The 20,378-nt window shown below is 60.0% G+C and overlaps 1 protein-coding gene across 5 annotated transcripts; it reads left to right on the top strand.

Moving 5' to 3' along the window:
* Positions 1 to 485: 485 nt before the first annotated feature.
* Positions 486 to 19,654, top strand: BCL2L1 (BCL2 like 1). 5 transcript variants are annotated; one of them, XM_075517351.1, is made up of 3 exons: positions 486 to 678; positions 1,780 to 2,430; positions 17,833 to 19,654. In XM_075517351.1, exons 2-3 carry the CDS (start codon positions 1,888 to 1,890, stop codon positions 17,968 to 17,970), a joined length of 681 nt encoding a protein of 226 aa, XP_075373466.1. In that variant the 5' UTR covers positions 486 to 678; positions 1,780 to 1,887; the 3' UTR covers positions 17,971 to 19,654. The 5 variants fall into 5 exon arrangements, with proteins under 5 accessions (XP_075373466.1, XP_075373465.1, XP_075373467.1 ...); XM_075517350.1 differs by lacking the exon at positions 486 to 678 and adding an exon at positions 850 to 1,006; XM_075517352.1 differs by lacking the exon at positions 486 to 678 and adding an exon at positions 1,255 to 1,517 and having other exon boundaries at positions 1,785 to 2,430.
* Positions 19,655 to 20,378: the final 724 nt, after the last annotated feature.

Genomic DNA, 20,378 nt, shown 5'->3' with positions numbered 1-20,378 from the left:
AACAGGGGAGGGCTCTGCCGACGGGAGGGCCGAGCCACAGCTGCCTTCCGCCACCTCGACGCTGCCCGCGTCCCGCCGTGGGCGCAGCGGGCGGCCGCAGGCTCCCGGAGCGCTGCGAAGATGCATAAAAAAATAACTATCACACGTTAGTGCCGAGCTGCTGTAAGGGGACAGGCGGCCGCGGCAGCAGGCTCTACCGTACCCGCGTGGCGTGGCAGGGGCGGAGGCCGCAGCTCCCAGGGCACCGGGGCTGCCCACGGGCCTGGCGGCGCCTCCGAGGGGCGGGCGCAGCCGACAGGGGGCGCCAGAGCCCCGCCCTCCGGCCGGCAACTCCGCGCCTGCGCACTGGCACCAACAGCTCCGCGCAGGCGCCCTCCTCTCCCTCTCCGTCTAACCGACGCTCCCGCCCCGCCCTTCCCGCGCATGCGCGCCGCTCCCCGCCCAGCCTCGCGGCACCGTGCGCATGCGCACCGCCCCCTCCTGCCCCCTCCCACCCTACCGCACCCCCCCGGCGCGGCCCAGGAGCGCGGCGGCCGCTTGACGGGCGATGCGGAAGGAGCCCGGGGACTGCTGAGCGGGCCGAGGCCCGGCGGGGCTCCCGGCGACCCCCGGCGTCGCTGCCAGCCGGGCCCGCGGGGCAGGGGCGGGAAGGACCCGGACCCTCCACCGGCCGCTGAGGTGAGGGGCGGAGTGGGGCAGGCCTTGAGCGACGCGCGGCTCAGCCAATAGGAGAGCCCGCTCCCGGGCCCCGCCCCGCGGGGCTCTCCCGGTGGGTGATTGGCTGGCGAGTGAGGGGCGGGCGGCGTGGGCGCCGTCCTCGTGCGCGGGCCCCGTGCTCGCCGCCCCGCCCCGCCCCGCGCGGGTACGGCGGCCGCGAGGGGCGGTACGGTGGCCGGGGGGCAGGCCGCCCCCTGCGGCCCTCCCGCCTGCCGCGGCCCGGCGCGCCACCGGCCCGGCCCCGGCGGCAGCGCGTTGCTAACCGCAGCGAGTGACCGGAATCGCTCCCGTAAGAACGCAGGGCCGGGTGGCGGCAGCCCCGGGCAGGCCGTGCCTCGCGAGCCCGGCCCTGGCGGCGAGGACTGGCCGGTTTTCAGCCTTTTATCCCCTCGGCTCCCCTCCGCCTGCGGGGAGCGAGGGGCTTCGGGAGGGCGGGGGCTGGGGCTGCCGCCCGCGGCGGGGCTGTGCACGGCGGCGCGCCCGGCCGAGCTAACCCCCGGGCGGGAGGGGCTGCGCCGCCGTTACCGTCAAACCGGGCCCCGCACCGGGCTGCCGTAACCCTTGGGCAACGCTGTCCGCCCGCTTCCGCCGGCCGCCGTTGGGCAACGCCGGCGGAGGGGGGCGGGGAGAGCCGGGCCCTTTAACGGGCGGGGGCGGGGCCGGGGCGGGGCTGCCTCCGCCTCCGCGGCACTCCGGGACTGGTGGAGCGCGGCCGGGCCGGCCCGCAGCTCCAGCAGAGCGAGAGCCGCCTCCGCCCCGGCCCGGCCCGCAGCCGGCCTGCCAGGCGGTGCCTGCACCCGGTGAGACCCCGGGGCTGGGGGCTTGCTCGGAGCGAGCCGGGGGGGTCCCCTGGGGCTCGAGGTTGGTTTCCCGGGAAGGGGGGGTGTCGCAGTCGGTTCTCCGTGCGGCTTCAATTCGGTGGCCCTGAATCTCGGAGCAAAGCTGCGGGATGACCTCAGTCTAACGATAAGCTATCGGTGCTAATGGCAGGGGTGCATCTAAAAGCTGTAGCGTTAACCGTTTCTTTGCCTCTCTCCTTTTCTGGTGTTTGTCTGTGCAAAGGTCAGATGTTTCCATCGGTCGTGAAGAAGAGTGGAGTCGGGACCTGCTAAGTGCTGATCTGCTTCTGCTCCGGACCATGGACTCATTGAGGGCGTCCCAGGTGTGAAAATGTCCAGCAGTAACCGGGAGTTAGTGATTGACTTTGTTTCCTACAAGCTCTCGCAGAAGGGATACAGCTGGAGTCAGCTGGAGGAGGAGGATGGGAACAGGACTGACTTTGCAGCGGAGGAGGCCGAGATGGACGGCGTCCTCAACGGGAGCCCCTCCTGGCACCCACCCGCCAGCCACGTAGTGAACGGAGCCGCCGTGCACCGGAGCAGCCTCGAAGTCCACGCAGCCGATGTGAGGCAGGCGCTGAGAGAGGCGGGAGATGAGTTTGAGTTGAGGTACCGGCGGGCTTTCAGCGACCTCACTTCCCAGCTCCACATCACCCTCAGCACGGCGTATCAGAGCTTTGAGCAGGTAGTGAATGAACTCTTCCGCGATGGAGTGAACTGGGGTCGCATCGTGGCTTTCTTCTCCTTCGGAGGAGCCTTGTGTGTGGAGAGCGTTGACAAGGAGATGCGGGTATTGGTGGGACGCATTGTATCTTGGATGACCACGTACTTGACCGACCACCTAGATCCCTGGATCCAGGAGAATGGCGGATGGGTAAGAACTCCTCTCCCCCGCGGGGATGGCTGCCCGCATCCTCCCTCGCTCCAGGCCGGCAGCAGTGCCGGTCAAACCGGAGCGGAGCTGCCTGCAATGTTTATGCTAGCGCGTGTCCTAGACCTTGCAGGGAGATAAAGGGGCGTGTGGCCTTTCCCTCTGCGCTCTTAACAAGAGGCTCTGCCCCAAGAGGGTCAGTCCACCGCAATGACACAAACAATTTATGCTCAGACGTGTCCTTCTCTGTCCCTGTTTCTTCTCCTTCTCCCTGGATGTTACGTAAAAGATCTGTTTTCCAAGAGCCTTTGGAAATCTAATGTCATCCAAGCTTGTTCTTCAAGCGGGAGCCCTTGCTCTCAGGCATGTTCCTGGTGTCATTTAACAGCAGGGAGTGGAGCTTCCTCCTCTCCAAGCGCACAGTGCTCCGGCGGGCCGGCCTGCGGTCTGCCAGGGTAACAGCTACTTCTTCATTCTGGAGACAGGACCTTGCCTTCTGCTGTGCTCACGGTGAAGCAAATCCCACAGCAGATCTCGGTGGGCGAGTGGGTGGGTGGGCTGCTGGGCCTGTCTGAGCTGGTGCGGTGGGAGACAGGGCTGAGGTGGGGGCAACCTCTGCACTGGGGAGCTGCTAAACCTGCAGCTGCTTCTTACTTGGCAGGGAGCAATGCTCCCAGCTGCCACAGCAGCAAACCCCAGTACGCTTTCAGTGGTGAGGTATTAACATGAATAAGCATTTCTTCAGGAAGCATTCTTGAGATGCCGGGTCCGGCTGCACGGTGCTGCCTGGGACTGCCAGCGGGAGGTACAGGACCTGCAGATGTCCGAGTTTTCTTTTTGCTTCTGCATCTTAGCGATTCCCTGCTGGTGTAACCTTTACTGGTGCTCACTGGAAAGAGCTCATGCTGTCAGGCGCTAGCATCTAAACGGTGGGGAATTGCCTTGCTGGTGAGCTAAGGCCTTTCAGCCCTCTCCATCTCATAGTCCATCACCAGGCCCCTGCGTCTCGAGGAGAGGGCAGGAACCTTTGAGCCCAGCGCTGTGCTCCGCACCCTCCTGCCAGCCCCGCGGGGCTCCCCGGCTCCTTGCGCCTGGCCGGCCATGCTGGGGACCCCGGAGAAGAGGGGGAGTGGGTTCACCCAGGGTGCAGGAATTCCAGGAATGCGGCCGCCCTGGGGCATTGCCTGGGTGGGGCTGCTCAGGCAGAGGAGCTTGGTTTCGATTAATAACCCGGGATCTGCTAGCCATTTCATCAGGCTGTATCTGGCCCATTAGCTCTCTCATCCTGCAGATAGCCCTGGCCAAATGCTGAGTTCCTTCCCCCTCCCTCTGGCTTTGGCTTTTAAAGCCACAGATTAGTCTTGGAATTGAGTGATCAAATTGAGGTTTCCAAGCTAGTGTGGCTGTTGCTGTTAGTGACGGATTGGGCTGTATCCTGGAGACCTAGGCGATAATGCAATCTGATTTTTTGTAAATGAACTCTCTGGGGGATTTAGATTAAATCACTGGTGGAAAATCACTGGTCCCTGCTTGCAGGGAATGAAATACCTCCTCCCTCTTCCCCACCCCCAGTCATCATGGTTAAGACTCTTCAATTTTTTTGTGTCTGTCTGTAAATTCATTGTTTGGAGCAAATATTTGTTCAACAGATTGCAGAAGGGTCAGGACTCCTCTCTACCTGACCCGCCCACCAGCTCTTGCTTTGAAGATCGCTGTTAGCCATGTTTCCCACCCAGGGGAGCAGCCTTGCTCTCTTCTTCTAACCTTGAATGGGGCTTCTAACTTCACTGCTCAGGCTGTGCTGCTGCCTGGGCTGTGCTGGCAGTTGAAGCGGGGCCGGGTGCGGTGGTAAAGGCCGTAATGCCGGGGATCCCACGCCACCAGCCACCAAAAAAAAGGGTTGGGCAGTATGGCTGCTGCCAGCCTGTTGCAAACCCTGACCAGTGCTTGTTTGACGTCTCAGCTGTAGCTTTCCTCCGTGCTCATGTTTCACCTTGTCCCTTCTCAGGGCGGGGTGGGAGCCGTGCCGCTCCATGCGAAGGGATGGCGTGGTGCAGTGGTAGCACAGGGGCCATAAGAGCTCCCGAGTGCCTCACGCGTGGGGCGTGCATGGGGATGCTCTGCTTCGCTCTCGCGTGACTCCAGCTGCGGGGAGAAAATTGCTGGCCTGCTGCCAGCTCTCCCTGCAAGAAGAGAGTGCCAGCCTGCACTTACTGTGACAGAGCGGTCCCTCTCCTGCCTCCCTGTTTGCACAGGGAGGCTGTTCGGTGCATCTGAGCTGTTAGAGCCTGTCCCATGCAAACAAAGCTCTCCTGAGAGGTGCAGCAGGCAGGTCCCGGTGAGAGGGATGCAAGTTCTGGCAGGCCTGCTTGGCAGGGACCAGGTGGTTTGTGTTTTGGAGCACCGCAGCACTTCTCTTCCTGGAAAGCCCCTCTGAAAGAGGGAAGGAGCGCAGCTCCATCACAAGTCACACAGCCTGGTTGCGTAGGAAGCTCTGTTTCATTCCCCACCAGTGGAACAAAGGCAAGCGTAGGATGGCTGCGGGGTGCAGGTTTGCCTTTGGAGAGGAGCCTGTTAAGGCTGCTGTGTGCTGGGCTGTAGCATTTTTCTTGAGGAACCATTTTTTTTGAGGTGAGGGGGAAATGGCAAATCTTGCTACGTGGTGCTAACATGGGTGTGTTTTGTTGCGTTTACTGGCCCTGCCTTGGTTTGCCCTCCTCTCCGCAGTCTGGCCCTGAGAAAACAAACAAGAACAACCTGAGGAGGGCATTTAATAACCAGCCAGAAGAGACCTGCTGCCTTGGTAAGCCATCAGAACCAAAGAGGAGGCTTTCCTGAGGCAGTTGCTTTGGCCAGGACCAGATTCCACTAGCTGTGAAGTTCAAACAGTGATCCCAGTGGGGACTGGGAGTCATGGGGGAAGGAATCTGGCGACTGGGAATGCAGGAGAGGGAAGCGCAGGGTGAGCGGGAGAGAGCCTGGCAGGCAGAGATGTACTGACCGTGCTTAATCTGTTTGAGAAAGGAAAGTGAGCAGTAGTTCCTGCCTGGCTGTGACCCTCCAGTGGATGACAGCTTTTCTTTCAAGGTTAAATCTACGTTCAGAGTGAGGTTTAAAGAGGGTGTTCTGTGGGGGCTTGGAGGTAGATCTGTGGACATAGAGGCAAGAGGTTTCCTGTTTGCAGGGCGTGTGCTGGGCCAGGACTGAAAGCAAATGGCATCTTTGTCACCAGTCAGTGACATGTGAATCCCAACAAGCTGGGCTAGGCTGAAGGAGGACGGGCTGCTTCCCGTGTTGGCTCTGTGCATCCCGGGCTCTTGGCTGGCCCTGGCCACGCAGGGCTCAGTGTGCTGGGACATACGTGTTTTGTCACTCTGCGGTAGACTGGAAGCTTGTGGTTCTGTTTGGGGAAAACCCTTAGAAGATGTCAATATAACAAACTCATTTTCTATCTTTTTAATTTTTTTCTTGAATGATAGGAAATGACTCAGCCTGTGTCATATGACAGAATGCAGCTGGGATTTCATCCTGCTCTTGCTCCAACCTTCTCAATGGTTTCGGATTGAGAGCTAGACTTTAATTCTCAGCTCTTCAGAAATGTTTTTTGGCCTTCTGCCATTGCCCAGGTATCCTGCACAAGCCTTCCCTGCAACCACCGTGTTATCGGTGATAGCAGGTGCCCCAGGATCCTCGCGCCTCCTCGGTCTGAGCTTTGTGGGCGGTGTGAGATAAGTGCAAGTTTGAATTCTGCTGCTGTTGTGCCCTGAGACTCGGAGAGGAGCGGTGTGCTTGGTGTGCACGGTACGCGTGGAAGAAGCACAGCTGTGCGTTGCACCGTATGGGGAACGCAGCTCCCTCTGGGGTGAGCGCTGTTTGCCAAAGCTCTGCCGTTTTGAGTGTTAACACACTGGGTTTCGAGGATGCCCTGGCGCTGCTAATCCCGTTTGAGATTGCAACCATCACTTTCACTTGCTGGCCAACACGCAGCAGAGCTGGCTGTAGGAGGTGACTGTGCATGGCCAAGGTCACGCTTTGCTGTCTTAGAGATGAATCCCAACCAGTGGGCTGCGAAGCTTAGCTGGGCTATCGCTTTCCATTTTGTCCTCTGTAATTATTTTACAGTCTGGATCCCTTGCAGCTGAGACGAACCCCCCATTGTCATCACCTGCTTGGGATGAAAAAAATACTCTCCTCCTGCCAGCTGAGTCCTCTCGTGTCCCTTCACAGTACTGGGTGTTCTTCTCTGGCTGTGGGAACTGCCTGCCTGCCGGTCGCTGCCGGCAGGGTCTTGGCTCAGGCTGTCCTCCCTGGCGTGGCTGTCCCAGGTAGCTGTATTCTCGCTGGCGGCTGGAGATCTGGGCTCAGCGTACAGATCCCTGGGAGCTTCTCGCCCTGCCTGCGACCTGGGAGGCTTTTCTGCAGTGCTCTCCAGGAAATGCCATTGGAATGACTTCCACTGCAGCTTCCTGCCCGGCCCGCAGCAGCATTCCTGCCGCTAGACCGAGAACGATGCAGAGGCGAGTTTTCAGAGCTTTGCTCTTCACCCCATTTACTTGGTTCGCCTTCTTTGGGGCCCTGCCTGTTTGCCTTGCTGCGTCTCGGTGTGCGGTGCAGTTTGATTACGTTCCTTAGATCTGTGATTAGAGCAGGCGCCTGGAAGGCAAAGCTCCTGCCCATTGCTGGCTGTGGCTCGGAGCAGCCCACTTAACCCCGTGGTCTTTCAGCAAAAGGGATAGCATTTCCTTCCCTCCCAGGGGAGCCACTGGCAACTCAGATTCGTAAAGCACTCTGAGGTTCTTTAATCCAAAGAATGGAGTGTCATTTAAAAAAAGACCTGTGAAATAATTAACAAACTGTTTCTTGCTGCTCTGTGTTCACAGCTGCTCTCGGTAATGTCAGTCTTCCTGATCATCCTGCTCTTCTCTGAAACTGGAGCTGGGTCCCCCTGAGCGCTGCCTGGGGTCTCCCCATTTCAGCAGCAATAGAGCGGCCCACTGCAGCAGAGGGGGTGGGAGGGAGCAATGTGCTCTCTTTTCCCCTGTGGAAACTGCAGCTTTCTGTACGTGTCTGGGGTGCTGCGCCTGATTTCCATGGAGCTCCTGTGCGGTCTGTGTACGTGGTTTACCCCCGGGAGTGGCGATACGCCTGCGGCCCACACCAGCTACAGGCTGCGTGGTGGCACGATGCTTCGAGGCCTTTGCTTAAGCTTCTCTCCTTTGACTTTCAGCAAGCTGCTGACGGCTGTAAGCACAGTCCCGTCTTGACGTTACAAGGAGTATTTCTCTAGCAGCTCTTTCCCCACTAGCTGTAAAGCCGGAGTATTCCCAGGAGGAGCTGGGGGAAGGGAAGGGGTGGATATCAGTTGTAGAAGTGTTGCAGACCTGCTGAACCGAGAGGCGGGGGATTAATGGTGGCTTCTGCCGTGGGAGCAGAAAGGGGCTGCGGGCGACTGCTCTCTCCCCTCTGGTGACCCCCATAGCAGTCGAGATGTTGAGCTATCTGCTGGCTGATTCAGTGCCGAGGTATGCTCTGCGGGGTGGCTCTGCCTTTGCGTGGCAGGAAAGCAGCGACGCTCTCCTCCACCCTCCCGAGAGGGATGTTACCCTTAAATGCTATTGTTCTGAGCAGCTAAAGATTAACGCAGATAATGGAGGCATGAAAGGGAAGCGGTGTCCCTCGGTGCCAGGGCACTCCTTGGTTTGCTGCCCTGGCCTTGGACAAGGAAACGGTTCCTCCTCCTCGCTCCCCACCTGAAGGATGTGCAGAGGGGTGTTTGGTGCGAGATCTCTCTGAAGTCCTGCTCCTAATCGTCCTTGGGATGCCGAGGGCTTAAGTTAGTGGACGTGCTTTCTAGAGGCGTGCGAGAGCTTTCCCTGTGGAGGGGGACGCGAGGGCTTTGCTGGGTGCACCGGGGCAGCTTCAGGGTGTGGGTTGGCCCTTGCTGCGTTCAGGTGGGGAGAAGGGTTATGCTTTGCCACAGAAGCAGAGCAGCCCGGCGAGGGGAGGGGGCAGAGGGCTGCCGGGAGGCAGAGCCGTTAGCAGATGGCTCCAGCTGGGCTTACCGGGGAGCAGGTGTGGGTTTTGGGAGGCAGCCTTTTAAGAGAGATGTCAGTTTTGAACTGGGGAGGCTCAAGGGGCTGAGCGGTGGCTGCCATGACTTTCATGCCGCGGAGCTGTGACCTAGTTGTGCTGTAGAAATGCTCGGTTTATTTTTTATTTTTAGGTATTTTGCTTATTTTATCCTCATGTTTAATTTAGTTAGCAAAAAGAATCCGAGGGCTGAGCAGTGCTGGGAAGGACTGCCTGCAGGCGGGAATGCCTGCTGCAGCTCCTCCGTGCAGCCAGCATCTCTCCAGCCGCCCGTGTCTTCTCTCGGACACGTGCTCACGTGTATCAGCCCAGTGCTGTCTCTCAGGATCTCTTTAATGGGAAACCCAGTGCACTCAGCGCTGCTGCCTGCCTCCGGGGTAGCGAGGGAGGGAGGGAGGAGCGGGATTCGGAGCATTAACCAGAGAGGCTCCCGTGGCCATGGGGACTGTTCGAACGTTGTGCTGTAACTGGTCTGTTTTCCCTCTGCTACTGGGAGCAGGGAGCTGGGTGAGCATAGCGTTTCAGCAGGCTTTGGGCTGGTTACTCTCTCGACCGTCGCTTGCCCCTGCATTTACACAGCCTGCCCAAAGAAGGGTAATAGGCTGTATCTGCAAAGAGGGAAGTTTCAGGGGTCTGTGCAATTCCCTTGGGGAGAGCTGCTTGAATTTATTGCATTATCCTCCTTCCTGCTCAAGCCTGTGTTTCAGCTGTGTCTGCAGACGTAGCTTCTGATTTAAGTAGATCCAATTAGTAGCTAGCTTCTGGCATCAGTATCCTGCTCGGGGAGATGAGCCCTGGAGATGAGGAGCTTCCAGTGGGAGCAGGGCCAGGCTCAGCCTTTCTGCCCCTGCTCCTGATCTAGGATGGACCCAGAGCTCCCCAGCTCGCAGCCCCGATCCTGAGCTCAGGGGGAAACTGGGCCGGGTGTCCTCTGCTCCATACTCCGCCTGGCCAAGAACAAAGAGCAGGCAGGTTCTCCCTGCCTGTGCTGCTGCCAGCCAGGTGCTCTTAAGACTGAAATCAAACACTCCAAAACATTGCAGCTTGGCAGCAGGCAGGGCTTTGAGCGGGAGCAGGAGCTGCTCATACGGGGAGGTGTGCGAGGGGCCGACGGGCAGAGCCATGCAGGGACGTGTCTGTTGGGGGTGGGATTGTGCGCCTGAGGGGAGGGAGCTGCTGGAGCTGACTGCTTCACGAAGGAGCGTGGAAGGGGTTTCTTCTCTGCTGGAGGGTGAAGGGCTCTTTGGGAAGCTCAGAGAAGAGGCCTAGGCTGGCCTGGAGCTCGCTTGGTTTGAACGCAGCTAAGGCCACGCTCAGGTGGAGCAGCACAGCTCTTTGCATCGCTTCATTAGTTCTCCAAACGATACTAGTACCATTTGTGCGTCTCTGGTTTTTGCCATCATTGAGGCTGAGGAAGGCTGGGGACGCTACGAGCGTTGCGCAGGGAGCACGGCTGGCGGCAGTACATGACATTGCTATGTGTGTGCAACTCGTGGCGAGCTGGCTCAGGGTTTGGGCTGGGATGTGGGAACTGGGTGTGTATGTGGCCCTGGGTAGTGTCTGCATGACATATGACTTATGTATGGAGAAAATGAGGTGTTGCTACCTGTAAATCAGCCATCATAGCAGTGTTGCAAGTGCTTCCATCCTGTAATGGTGTGGCTCACCAGTGTATTAAACTTGCCGGAGAGCTAATATCTTTTATTAGAGCAACTGACCTCATTTAGAAGCTTCCAGTGCACCAGCCAGTGATTATTTCATGCAACAACACGTATGGAGGAGCCCAGGGCAGAGCACAAAGTCTCCTTCTTGTGCTGCACCGCTCTCTCTCGCATTTGCTGCATCAGCTGCCTACTCTGCTTCCTGCCCTCAAGTCAGCAAGGATTTTGCTAAAAGGGACTTCGTGGCCTCAATCATTTGAGATTTCATGTGGACTAACAGGAAGTGAAAACAGAATGAGCACATCTTCCTCCCCTTCCTGCACCTCCACCCTTTCCCCTTTTTCATTCAAGTGGCATATAAGAATTACAGCAGCCTTGTGAGGCGCTGGGGCTGAAGCGGGAAGTGGTGAGGCTTGGCCAGCGCTCCTCCGGGATACTGGAGGACGAGTGGCTCGAGGCGGCAGAACCAGGCAGCCCTTTCCTGGGACCCAGCTCCCCTGGGGACTGTCCCTGCACCCAGCCTCGCTTGCTCGGGCTCTGGTGATGCTGCCGTTCCCTGCAGGGTGGGTTTGGGGTAAGGCTCATGGAGCGGTTGAGGGCCGGGGAGAGCTGTCGGCATCGCACGACTCGGCCCCTGGATAGGAGGGAACGTGGCTCCGCAGCCGGGCCCTCGTGAGCGCGGCACGTCTCCTTGGCACAGGTTTTCCCCACAGTTACACAAGGGCATGATTGCACAGGAGCTGTGACGTCTGGGAAAAGCAATGACAAGGTGAAAATTGAGCTTCATTCCCCCAGCGTGGGGGACCCTGCCGAGGCGCTTGTCCGGTGCAGTGAACTGGCCGCGGCACTCGGGCTCCCCGGCACTGCAGGCGGCAGATAACCATGAAATTAAAGCAGGAGCCTTCCCCTGCCCCCCGAGCGTGCCCCTCGCACAAAAGGCAGGCAGGCTGCTCTGCCTGCCGGGGCTCAGACACCATCTGTCCGGTGGGGAGAAGCATCAGAGAGACCGTCTTTCCTCGGACTATTCCACTTAATGCCCTTTGGAAAACAATCCCATTCCCAGCAGGTGCTAATCTCTTGAGTGGATCCGCCTCAGCCAATGTGTTCTTCGCTGTGCCTTTGTACCGGAGCCTTGTCGCCTGCCAGCCGTCCCGCTGCCGAGCGCGCCCAATGCCGGCCGGGGCTTTGGCACCTTCGGGAGTCCTCAGCCCGGTTAGTTCTGGGAGAAACACTGATGAAAGATGGATGCAAGTAGATTAGTCATTCGCACCATCTCCCGCTTTAATACACGTGAATGTTTCAGCAGATTTCTGGAACGGAGAGCGCAATTCCCTGCTCTCCATCTCGTGCTGTGCGCAGCAGTCTCCCGGGGCAGGGACGGGGGTTACAGCTGTCACCGTAGCCCCTTTCATGTATTTAGAAAATGCTGAAATTGTGCTGAATGGTGTGGGGTTATTGCAGGTTCCCTGGAGCTGGTGATGGAACCAGTTTGACAGGAGGCTGCCGCGGCAAGGATTAGGGCTGGAATGTGCTAGTGAGGGTTTGTTTCTGGTTAGAAAAGAGCCCTCTGGCCCTTGCTAGGCTGAAGCCCCGCAGGTTTGTTGGGCTTCAGGCCGAGGCCCCAGGGACAGCCTCCCCGCTGGTCCCACGCAGGCTGCAGCCCGGCGGCTCGGTGTGTGGCGAGGTCAGTCGGTCGGAGAGGAGAGCGAGGCGGGGATGTGCTTATTTAATTAACCTTTTTGAGTTTATGGCTGCATCCCTCAGGGTCGTGGGTTTCTCTGCATGCAGGGCTCTGGATTTTGGACAGGGGCAGCACCCCAGTGCCTGCAGCCGCCCCAGCACCCAACTCCCAGGGCAGGAGAGACTGGAGAGGCAGCGGGCGGGTGGCATTCCCTGCCATTGTCATGGAGATCAGCAGCTGCTTCCCTGGAGGTCACCATTTGCATAACAGTTAGAGCTGGGTCTCTGGAGCATTTGCACCTGCAGTGTGCTGTCCCCAGAGCCCCCTTCCCTCCCCGTGTCCCCAGAGCCCCTTCTCCACCCCACCCCGAGCCTGCCCAGGGTGCTGACGGGGACCAGAGGGGTGAAGCTGGGGATCTGGAGAAGCTCCGAGACCTCTGCCTTGGATGGCAGGTTTCCTTGGCATGATGCGCCTGAATCGGGGCCTCACGTTGACCTCCGGTCCCGACACTGCAGGCAGTGCTGTGTGCCTGGGGCAGGCACGCTTGGTGTCCCTGCTGCCCTCCTTTAGGGCCTGGGCTGCAGACAGGGCTGGGGGTGGTCAGGGCCACACGTGGGTGCAGTGTCTGGGGGACCTCCAGGATGTCTCTTCCACTTTCGTAGCATGTAGGGACCGGCCGAGCTGTGTTTACAGGATCCTAGTGGCAGCCTTTGGGAATACTTATGTTTTCAGGTTTTTTTCTGAAAGATCTCAGCTGCCTTTTCCCCCTGTGCTTCACCTCCAGGTTTGCATATGCCAGTCCCATGTGGTGAGCTGGCAGCCCGAAGGGGCTCTGGGAGCAGGTTGCTGTCGATGCAGGGCTTTGTTGTGGTCTGCGCTGAGCTGCTGCCTTTCTTTTTCCGTGCTTGTCTCGCTGCTCAGCACAAAACTGTTCCCAGCATCTCATTAACAAATGTCTGGTCATCCAGATGACTCGACTCCTGGCCGGCTATTGGTGTTAGACCTCTTAGCAGTAACACAGCTGTAGTTATGGTGAAGGTATAACAGAAACAGCCTTGTTTTTAAGTGAAACATTGCCTCGTGACGAGAATGCCTGGGTTGGGAGTCAGATGCTGTGGCTCATGCTGCTGGCTTGTATGCAACTCTAGGGAAAGCACTTAACCTCTCCGCACCTCTGTTGATCTGTCTGGGAACAATGCTGACTTATCCCGCAGGAGGTTTTGGAGAACCAACTATATATTTTTGATAAAACACATTAAGATCCTTGGGTGGGAAAGGCTTTTGTATGTGCGGAGCTGGCTGCTGCGGGTGCTCTCTCAAAGACAGGCTGGCTGGGTATCGGGGGTGTAGCTCCTGCTGGAGGCAGAGCCTCCATGTCAAAGTGCCACTGGTTCACCATGAATAGTCCCGGTAGAGCCTGTCTCTTCTCTGCTGGTTTTCAGAGCTTCGTGCCGGTGTCTTGGTGACCTCCATACCCTTCACCTCCCTGTGCAAGGGAAGCTTTGAGCACCCAAACTCTGCCCTCCCCAGCAGCCACCACCCTCCCGGTCCCGCTCTCCCCCGGCTCACAAAAGACCAGATGGGGATTCATTGCCCACATGTGCTTCCTCCACCTGCCCTCATGATTTGGTGTCGCTTGCTGAATCCTCTCTCCCCCAGTGTGGGGGCTTATCCTGAAAGAGGAACCTGCTCTGCTCTGCTCACCCTGAATGGGATCTAGCAACTGTTCTCCCTCCCGCTCGGCCGGGGGAGCTGCGTCCGGCAGTGCTGGTGAATGAAACCAGCTGAACCTCTGGGGGTGGGTACCAGCAAGAAGCTGAAACTTTGGGTCTTCCCCTTCCCATTTCCAGGCCAGGATGTGAATACTGTCTCAGACAGACCTCGTGCCTGGTTAATCTGCTCTCCCACCCGAGACAGAGCGCTTTGGGTCAGACCTACTCCTCTTTTCTCTCTATCACAGTGTCGTGTATCATCACTGGGCAGTGTTTAAATGGCTGCTGCATGTCCCCCCGATGGTGGGTTGTGGTTTGGGGCACTGCAGATGTCTCAAGAGCCTTTGGCACTGCAGAACCTCCCTACCCCAGCTCTCCGTAGTGGTGGGCACTGGCGGAGTCTGGATCTCCAGGTCCTCTGTCTCCTGCAAGCAGCACGTGTAGCTGGAGGGCAGCCCCCCCAGCAAGTGCTGGTTTAGGCTCCAGCAAGAAAACGTCGTGTCCTTCCCCAGTGCTGGGGGAGGAGAGGCAAAGCCGGGGGATTGCCTTTTGCGTAGGCATAACCTCTTGCTGCTTCCTCATTGCCTGCCCCAGAGCATCCTCCTCTCGGACGTGTCTGTCACCCGGGGTGGGGAAGGGGATGTGACGGGTGTTCGGCTGTGGAACAGCTTGTCCTCTCTGGGGTGGAAGAGGCCCACGGGCACGTGGAGAGGGCGGTTGAGACACTGACGTGCTGTTGCTACCATAGTCCTTGCGAGCAACTCAGGAATTCCAAATATTTCCTCTCAGATAAAGGTGACTGGGGGAGGCCAGAAATATCTGGACGTGTCTGGGCAAGCCTGCGATCCCAAACACCAGGCCAGAGAGGTCAGAATCGGTACTGGGAGTGCTGGGCTTCAGGTGCAGAGCGGCTGAGGCCTGGGGCGGTGTGGGAACTGAGCAAGCTGCCTTTCCTTAACCTTCAACCCGCCCCCAGGCCGGGGAGGGAGGACGCTCCTGCCTGTTTTCCCACTCCCCCTGGTCTGGGATCACCATTCCCAGGGGACACATCTGGGATCACAGTTGTGCAGGGGCTGAGCTATCGCAGCTCCTGGGGACGGTTCCCCTGAGGAAGGGCAAGGCGCTCTCCTCCTGAGTCCCCTGTGTCCCCCAGCTGCATCTCCAGCAGCTGCTGCTCCATTCCCAAGGGAAGGAGAGGGGCTTATGTCCCCTCCCTGCCCACGCGGAGCTCTTGTTGTGCTCTTCTCCGTCTGTAGCACCCGATAGCTCTCGGTTCGCCGTATGCCATTTATCTCTTGTTCAGCAAACACTTTCTTTTCTTAGAAGTAAGGGCTTCAAAACACGCTTCTTGGAACTGCCTTTCCCCAAGCTCGGCAGCACTTACCATCGAGAAGGCAGCGCAGAGGCTCGGCTGCCAGCCCCGGCTCCCTGCCCTGGATGTGGGGGGCCTCTCTTGGTCCCTGCCCCACCACCAGCCCTGCGGAGAGGCTGGGTGACTGCATGGCCCCTTCCACCTCCGCAGCCTTCCTGGGGACCGTGGGGACGTCCCCTCCCATGGGTCAGGAGGAGCCTGTGGAGACGCGTGGGGCTCGGTGGGGCAGGCTTTACCGAATCCCCGAGCAAAGTGGCTTTTTCTGGGGAGTACATCACGTGGGGCACAGCCTCCTTCCTCCAGCTCAGCACTCCTGCAAGATCGGGTGCTGTGGGTGTGCGGCGGGGACGTGCCTCTGAGGGAAGGACTTTCCCTGGGGTGCAAGAGCCCCAGTACAGAGGGATGTTGCAGGGGCGGTGGAGGCACTCCACAGCTGGTGTTTTTGGAGAAGCCCGTGCCTTCTGTCCTGGTTTCCCTGTGCCCTCCATCCCTGCCAGCCTGCTCTCAGTTTGCTGCCACTTGCCGTGCTCTGTCACCGCTCCACTGCTCATCACCGCTTATCAGCAGAGCGATTTCCTGTGCCGTAATTAAAAATATCCCCTCCTTGGGTTTGGGCTCTGCTCCCATCCCTCTCCTGGAGCACATCACTGGCTGTTTCCGTGGCCATCGCCCTGGGCGAGCAGCCGGGCAGAGGGGCTGGCAGTGAGCAGCAGCCCTCACCTTTCTCACTGGACAGCACCTGCGTGTGAGCCGCCGTCCTGCCCGTTCTTGCGGGGCCGGGATGCAATACAACACCTCCGCAGAGCCTGCGCCAGCTGGCAGGCCCAGTGGGAAGTGAGCTGCCTTCTGCTGCTCTGTGTAGGTGGCGGGAGTCATGGGGACGGTTGTCACATCCCTGAAGAGGACTCAAGAGTGAGGCGGCAGCAGTGACGTGCCCCGAGGTGAGTTAGCGAAGTCCCTGTTGTCCCAGTTCTCTGCCCCTGGGCCTGCTGATACCTCCTCACGGTCAAGGGGGTGTGAAAGGCAGCCGGGGGAGTCGCAAGATGCTGGTGATGGTGTTTTGTGGAAGGCAGAGAAGAGCTTTGGTGGGGCAGAGGCGGGTGCTGAGGTGCACAGCTCACCCGGGTGGTTGTTCAAGTACCTGATCCCCCGTGGCGGGGAGTCCTGTGGCCAAGGAGAGGGACGCAGCCCAGCTCCCTGGGAGCGAGCGCGCGTGTCTGTTGCATGCCTTGCTGTGAAAAGCTGCGTGTGAGCTTGATCGTGTGCGTGTGGCAAGGTGAGGAGATGCCCCGCAAGCTGTGACCATGCTGGGGCTGTTTTGGGGGAGCCAGGGGACTGGCACCACATTTCCATGAGTGATGGAGAGGCACCTGCCTAAAGACCCTCTCGATCCCAGCTGTGATCCGGGCACCAAACCCCTCGCAGGTCCTGTGGCAGCAGTTGCAGCTCATTGCAGGCTGTGGGCAGGCATGGGAGGCAGCTTGCAGGCAGAGCTGCCAGACCCAGGTAGGCAGGGATGCTGCCTCTGCCTCCAGGGAGGCTGTGGTAAGGCGTGACACAAGCACAGCGTCAGCCGGGCTTATCTCTGCTTTCCCAGAGTGGCCGTGTTACTGGAACTGCATTCACTTATCAGGGAACAGGGGACCTTGCCGGGAAGATGGGCTCGAGGTGCGACAGCGTCGAGTCCCTGCTGATGCCGAGCTGCCCGGCGTTCTGAGCTGCCGGTGATCCCTCAGCCCGGAGCTCACAGCTCCAGCTCCCTCTAGCCCCCGTGCCCCTGCTCGGCCCTGATAAACCTGAGAGCTGATGGAGCATAAAGTTCCCTGCTTCATGTAGCCTGCCCGTGGATCCCTCCTTCCCTGCAGTGCGTGCGGCCCAGGGACCCGAGCAGCTGTCCTCACGGTGGTCCCAGGGCCCAGGGGAGCAGAGGGGTGGCGGCGTGCCGTGGGACAGGCGTGCTCTCTGAGAGCCTGTTTTCGGGAGCAGTTCAGCTCTGGTTGTCTTCTCTTTCTTTCTCTGCCCTCCATCTCCCCCAGTCCAGGCCATGTCCGTCTGTCCTCAGCCCCGTCACATGCCTCTCTTGGAGGGAGAGAGGCTGTGGCCGTTCGCTGTGCAATGGCTCTGTTGAACTCTGCTTTGCTCTTGCTGTTGCTGGAGATGAGGGACCAGAGGTGGCTGGCTCAGACGAGCCGGGCCGGAGCGACTGCATTCCTGGCCAGGCCTCTCGCTTGGCCTGCTCTCCTGAAGCCTGGGGGAAGGCAGGAGTTTCACGACCCAGAGCGTCTGCCTTCGCCACAGGGATTCGTGAAATCGAGATCGTGCTGCAGAGTAAGCTGTGATGGCCAGGACAGGGGAGAGCTTGTCTTGCCGGGACATGGCGGTGGGGAGAAGGACGCTCTGCTTTGGATGCAAAAGCAGTGGGGGGGTGTGCGGTGTGGGCTCCTGCTGCAACCGTGGGCACCAACCCTGCTGCTGCTCCCCCAGGCCTTGGCCGTGGAATAAAGCCCAGCGTTTTCCTGCCGCAATGATTTCTATCACACTTCGATGCTAATTTTAGAGAGCCTAGAGCACGTGATGCATCCTCCTGCCCTGCCCGCATGGTATTCTCCTTGCAAATCCTTTCTGGCATCCACTTCTCTCATGACTGGTCCTGTGCTTCCCCCATCGCCCTCTGTGCGTGATTCAGAGCAAGGAAGCACAAGGCGTCTGTCATCTGCCTGGTCCCCACCACCGCTTTCCTGCTGGCAGGAGCCTGCTTGCCTTCCTGCCCCTTCCCTCTGCGTCTTCCCCTCTGGGCCGCTCTGCAGAGGAGGAAGGAGTCCCAAAAAGCAGCAGAGGTCTCTCTGCTCCGCTCGCACCCCTCTGCTCACTGCTCCTGTCTTCCCACAGGAGCGGTTTGTGGACCTCTACGGGAACGATGCTGCTGCCGAGGTGAGGAAGGGCCAGGAGACCTTCAACAAATGGCTCCTGACCGGGGCGACGGTGGCAGGAGTGCTTCTGCTGGGATCCCTGCTGAGCCGCAAGTGACCCACCGCCGAGTCCCCCCGTCGCCAGGACGGCTGCGCCTTCACCACCACATCCACTACACTCTGCTCCCGAGCACCATCACCGGCGCGGGGGGTCAGCCCCTCCGCCTCCCGGGCGAGCGCCCCGCTCCGCGGAGCTTTCTCCCTCGTGCCGCCAGCTCCTTTTATCGTAGCCTGTCTTATTTACCGTTCCGTTGTGTTTTAAAGGCTCTGAGACCAATGCAGCACTTCAGCCAACAGCTCCCAGTGCTGGGGAGATCCAGGCAGCTGGGGGGAGTACTGGCTAGAAGGTGGCCCAGCCCTGCAGGGTCCTCTAGATCACTTTGAAGACAATAAACAGACTTATTTTTGCATGTGTGAGTGCGTGCGTGTGTGTAGATGTGTCACTAATATAAGGTTCCCCAGCCAGAGCAAGGGTCGAGGCTCCGTGCCCCCGTCTCCGGCGTGCTCAGGCCCCGGGAAGAGGCAGGCTGCTGAACGGGACGGAGCTTCCCTGCAGCATCCCTATCCCGACCTTGCTTCCTCCGGGCAGGGCTTGTCCCTGTGGCTGGGGGGGAGCCGGGAGGAAGAGGAAGAGGCCGGGGGTGATGAGCTCGGCCCTCACATCAGTTCCCCAAGCCCCTTTCTCCCCGGACAGCAGCTGCTGGGAGCTGAGGCCGGTCTCGGGCGAGGATGGTGTGTCAGGCCCAGGGCTGTGCCAGCTTCCAAGGGATCCTCCTCCTCTTCCTCCTCCTCCCTCTGAATGTAGATTGCTGTGAGGCAATGCACGTCCCTCCCCACACCCGCTTCTCCAGGCGGCAAAGGAGGGAGGCAGGCAAGGAGGGAGAGGACTTGGCCCTGGCACAAGGGGGTCTCCAGAGAGCCGGGGCCGCGGCGTCCAGCAAGTGCAGGAATACAGAGCCGGGGGCTGGAAGGGGCAGGGGGGAGCGATGCTCCTGCTCGGCCTGGGTATGGCCGCAGAGGAAGGCAGAGCCCTGGGAGCAGCCCCACCGTGACCAATCCGTGGGGGCGTGAGCTCAGGGGAGCTGGGAGCGAGGGCTGGAACCGGCTGAGAGCCGTCCCCGCCACTGGGAAGCCTCTTTGGGGACAAGGGGAGCCGCTGGCCTCTCCTGTGCTGCCCCGGTTGCTGGGGTCCCTGTAGCGCAGGCAGATCCCTGTCCCCGTGGTGTGGCTGTGACGGGTGCGTGCAGTGGCAGAGGTGCCTGGCTTCCCCCCACCCCTCCCCGTGCTGCTCCTGCTGCCGCCGGGGCACGGGACCTCCGGGCTTTGAGCTGAAATTAGCTTCAAAAATAACCCCTCGTCCTTCGGAGACCACCACCGGCAGACCCAGCTGTCCACGCGGGCTTGTCTGTGTACATACCGCCCGCGCTCTGCTGTACATATCCGAGTAGTTTTTAATTCATTTGTGAATATTCTTAATGCTATTTTTGTTATCTTGTCTGTCCGTATTTATGTGTGGGGGCCGTGCTTCCTGCAGAGGCCAAGGTGGGATGGAGGTGGCGGGGGGAGGGGGGGAGAACCGGAGGCTCCCGGGGCGGGGGATCCCGTCTGGCTGCCGAGCACGGACTTGCGCTCCCCGCGTAGGCTCCGCTCCCGGCGCGGGGAGCACGAGGATTAGCATTAGCCCGTTGAACGCTTCGGTTTGCAGGTGGAGGTGAATCCACTAATAAACTCTTGTCATTGAAGCTGCTGATGGTGCTGTGGTCTTTGTGAGCGTGGTGGGGAGGGGGAATCGGGGCAGCTTTGGGCAGGAGCTGCCTTCAGCGGGATGGATGGAAGGGGAGGGGTCCTCTCCCTGCCCGGGGAAGGGGTGGGGGGCTCTGGGGCTGACTGCTGTTGGCCCAAGGGGACGGTGCTGGGCAGGGTTGGCGTGGCGAGGTGCTCCCTGCCAGGGCACGGTGTGCGCGGCTGCCTGGCCCCATCACAGGCAGCTTCGGGGCAGACCCCTGCCCGTTCCTGCCGCTTCCCACTGGGGCCACGCTCCTGCGTCCTCGCCAACTGGGCAGGAGAGCCCGGTCCAGGCTCTTGGCTGGGCTGGGGAGGGGGGAACAAGGCTGATTTTGAGGCTGTGGGCTCGGCACCCGTGGGGACCCGGGCAGAGGGAGCACCCACACCGTGTTGGGCTGGGGGCAGGGGGTGAGGAGGGCGCGGGGCTTGCAGCCCCCGTGTCCCAGTGGGTGCCGTGCTGGATCCCACAGCCCCCCCCCCCGCGTTCCCTGGGCTGCCCCTTGCCCCGTGGCTCTGCCCCCGCTCAGCTGGGGAAGGGGCAACCTCCTCCCAGCACCGCCTTCCCTTTGAGGGGGGCTCATCTCAGCACGGTTTGACCCCCACACGGGTGGGCTCGGTCCCACAAACACCGGGGCTTGTTCGGGATGCCCCAAGCGTGGGGGGCACCCCCAGCAGGACGCT

This window comes from Mycteria americana, chromosome 14, assembly GCF_035582795.1.
Source record: "Mycteria americana isolate JAX WOST 10 ecotype Jacksonville Zoo and Gardens chromosome 14, USCA_MyAme_1.0, whole genome shotgun sequence".
NCBI classification, from domain to species: Eukaryota; Metazoa; Chordata; class Aves; order Ciconiiformes; family Ciconiidae; genus Mycteria; species Mycteria americana.
This window is presented reverse-complemented; position numbering and strand designations above follow the sequence as displayed.

What these genes read in the sequence shown, in the direction of transcription:
- BCL2L1 (XM_075517351.1), top strand. Translation starts at nt 1,888, where the DNA reads ATGTCCAGCAGTAACCGGGAGTTAGTGATTGACTTTGTTTCCTACAAG. An exon ending in TCCAGGAGAATGGCGGATGG is followed by an intron (nt 2,431 to 17,832) that starts GTAAGAACTCCT and finishes GTCTTCCCACAG; the next exon opens with GAGCGGTTTGTGGACCTCTA.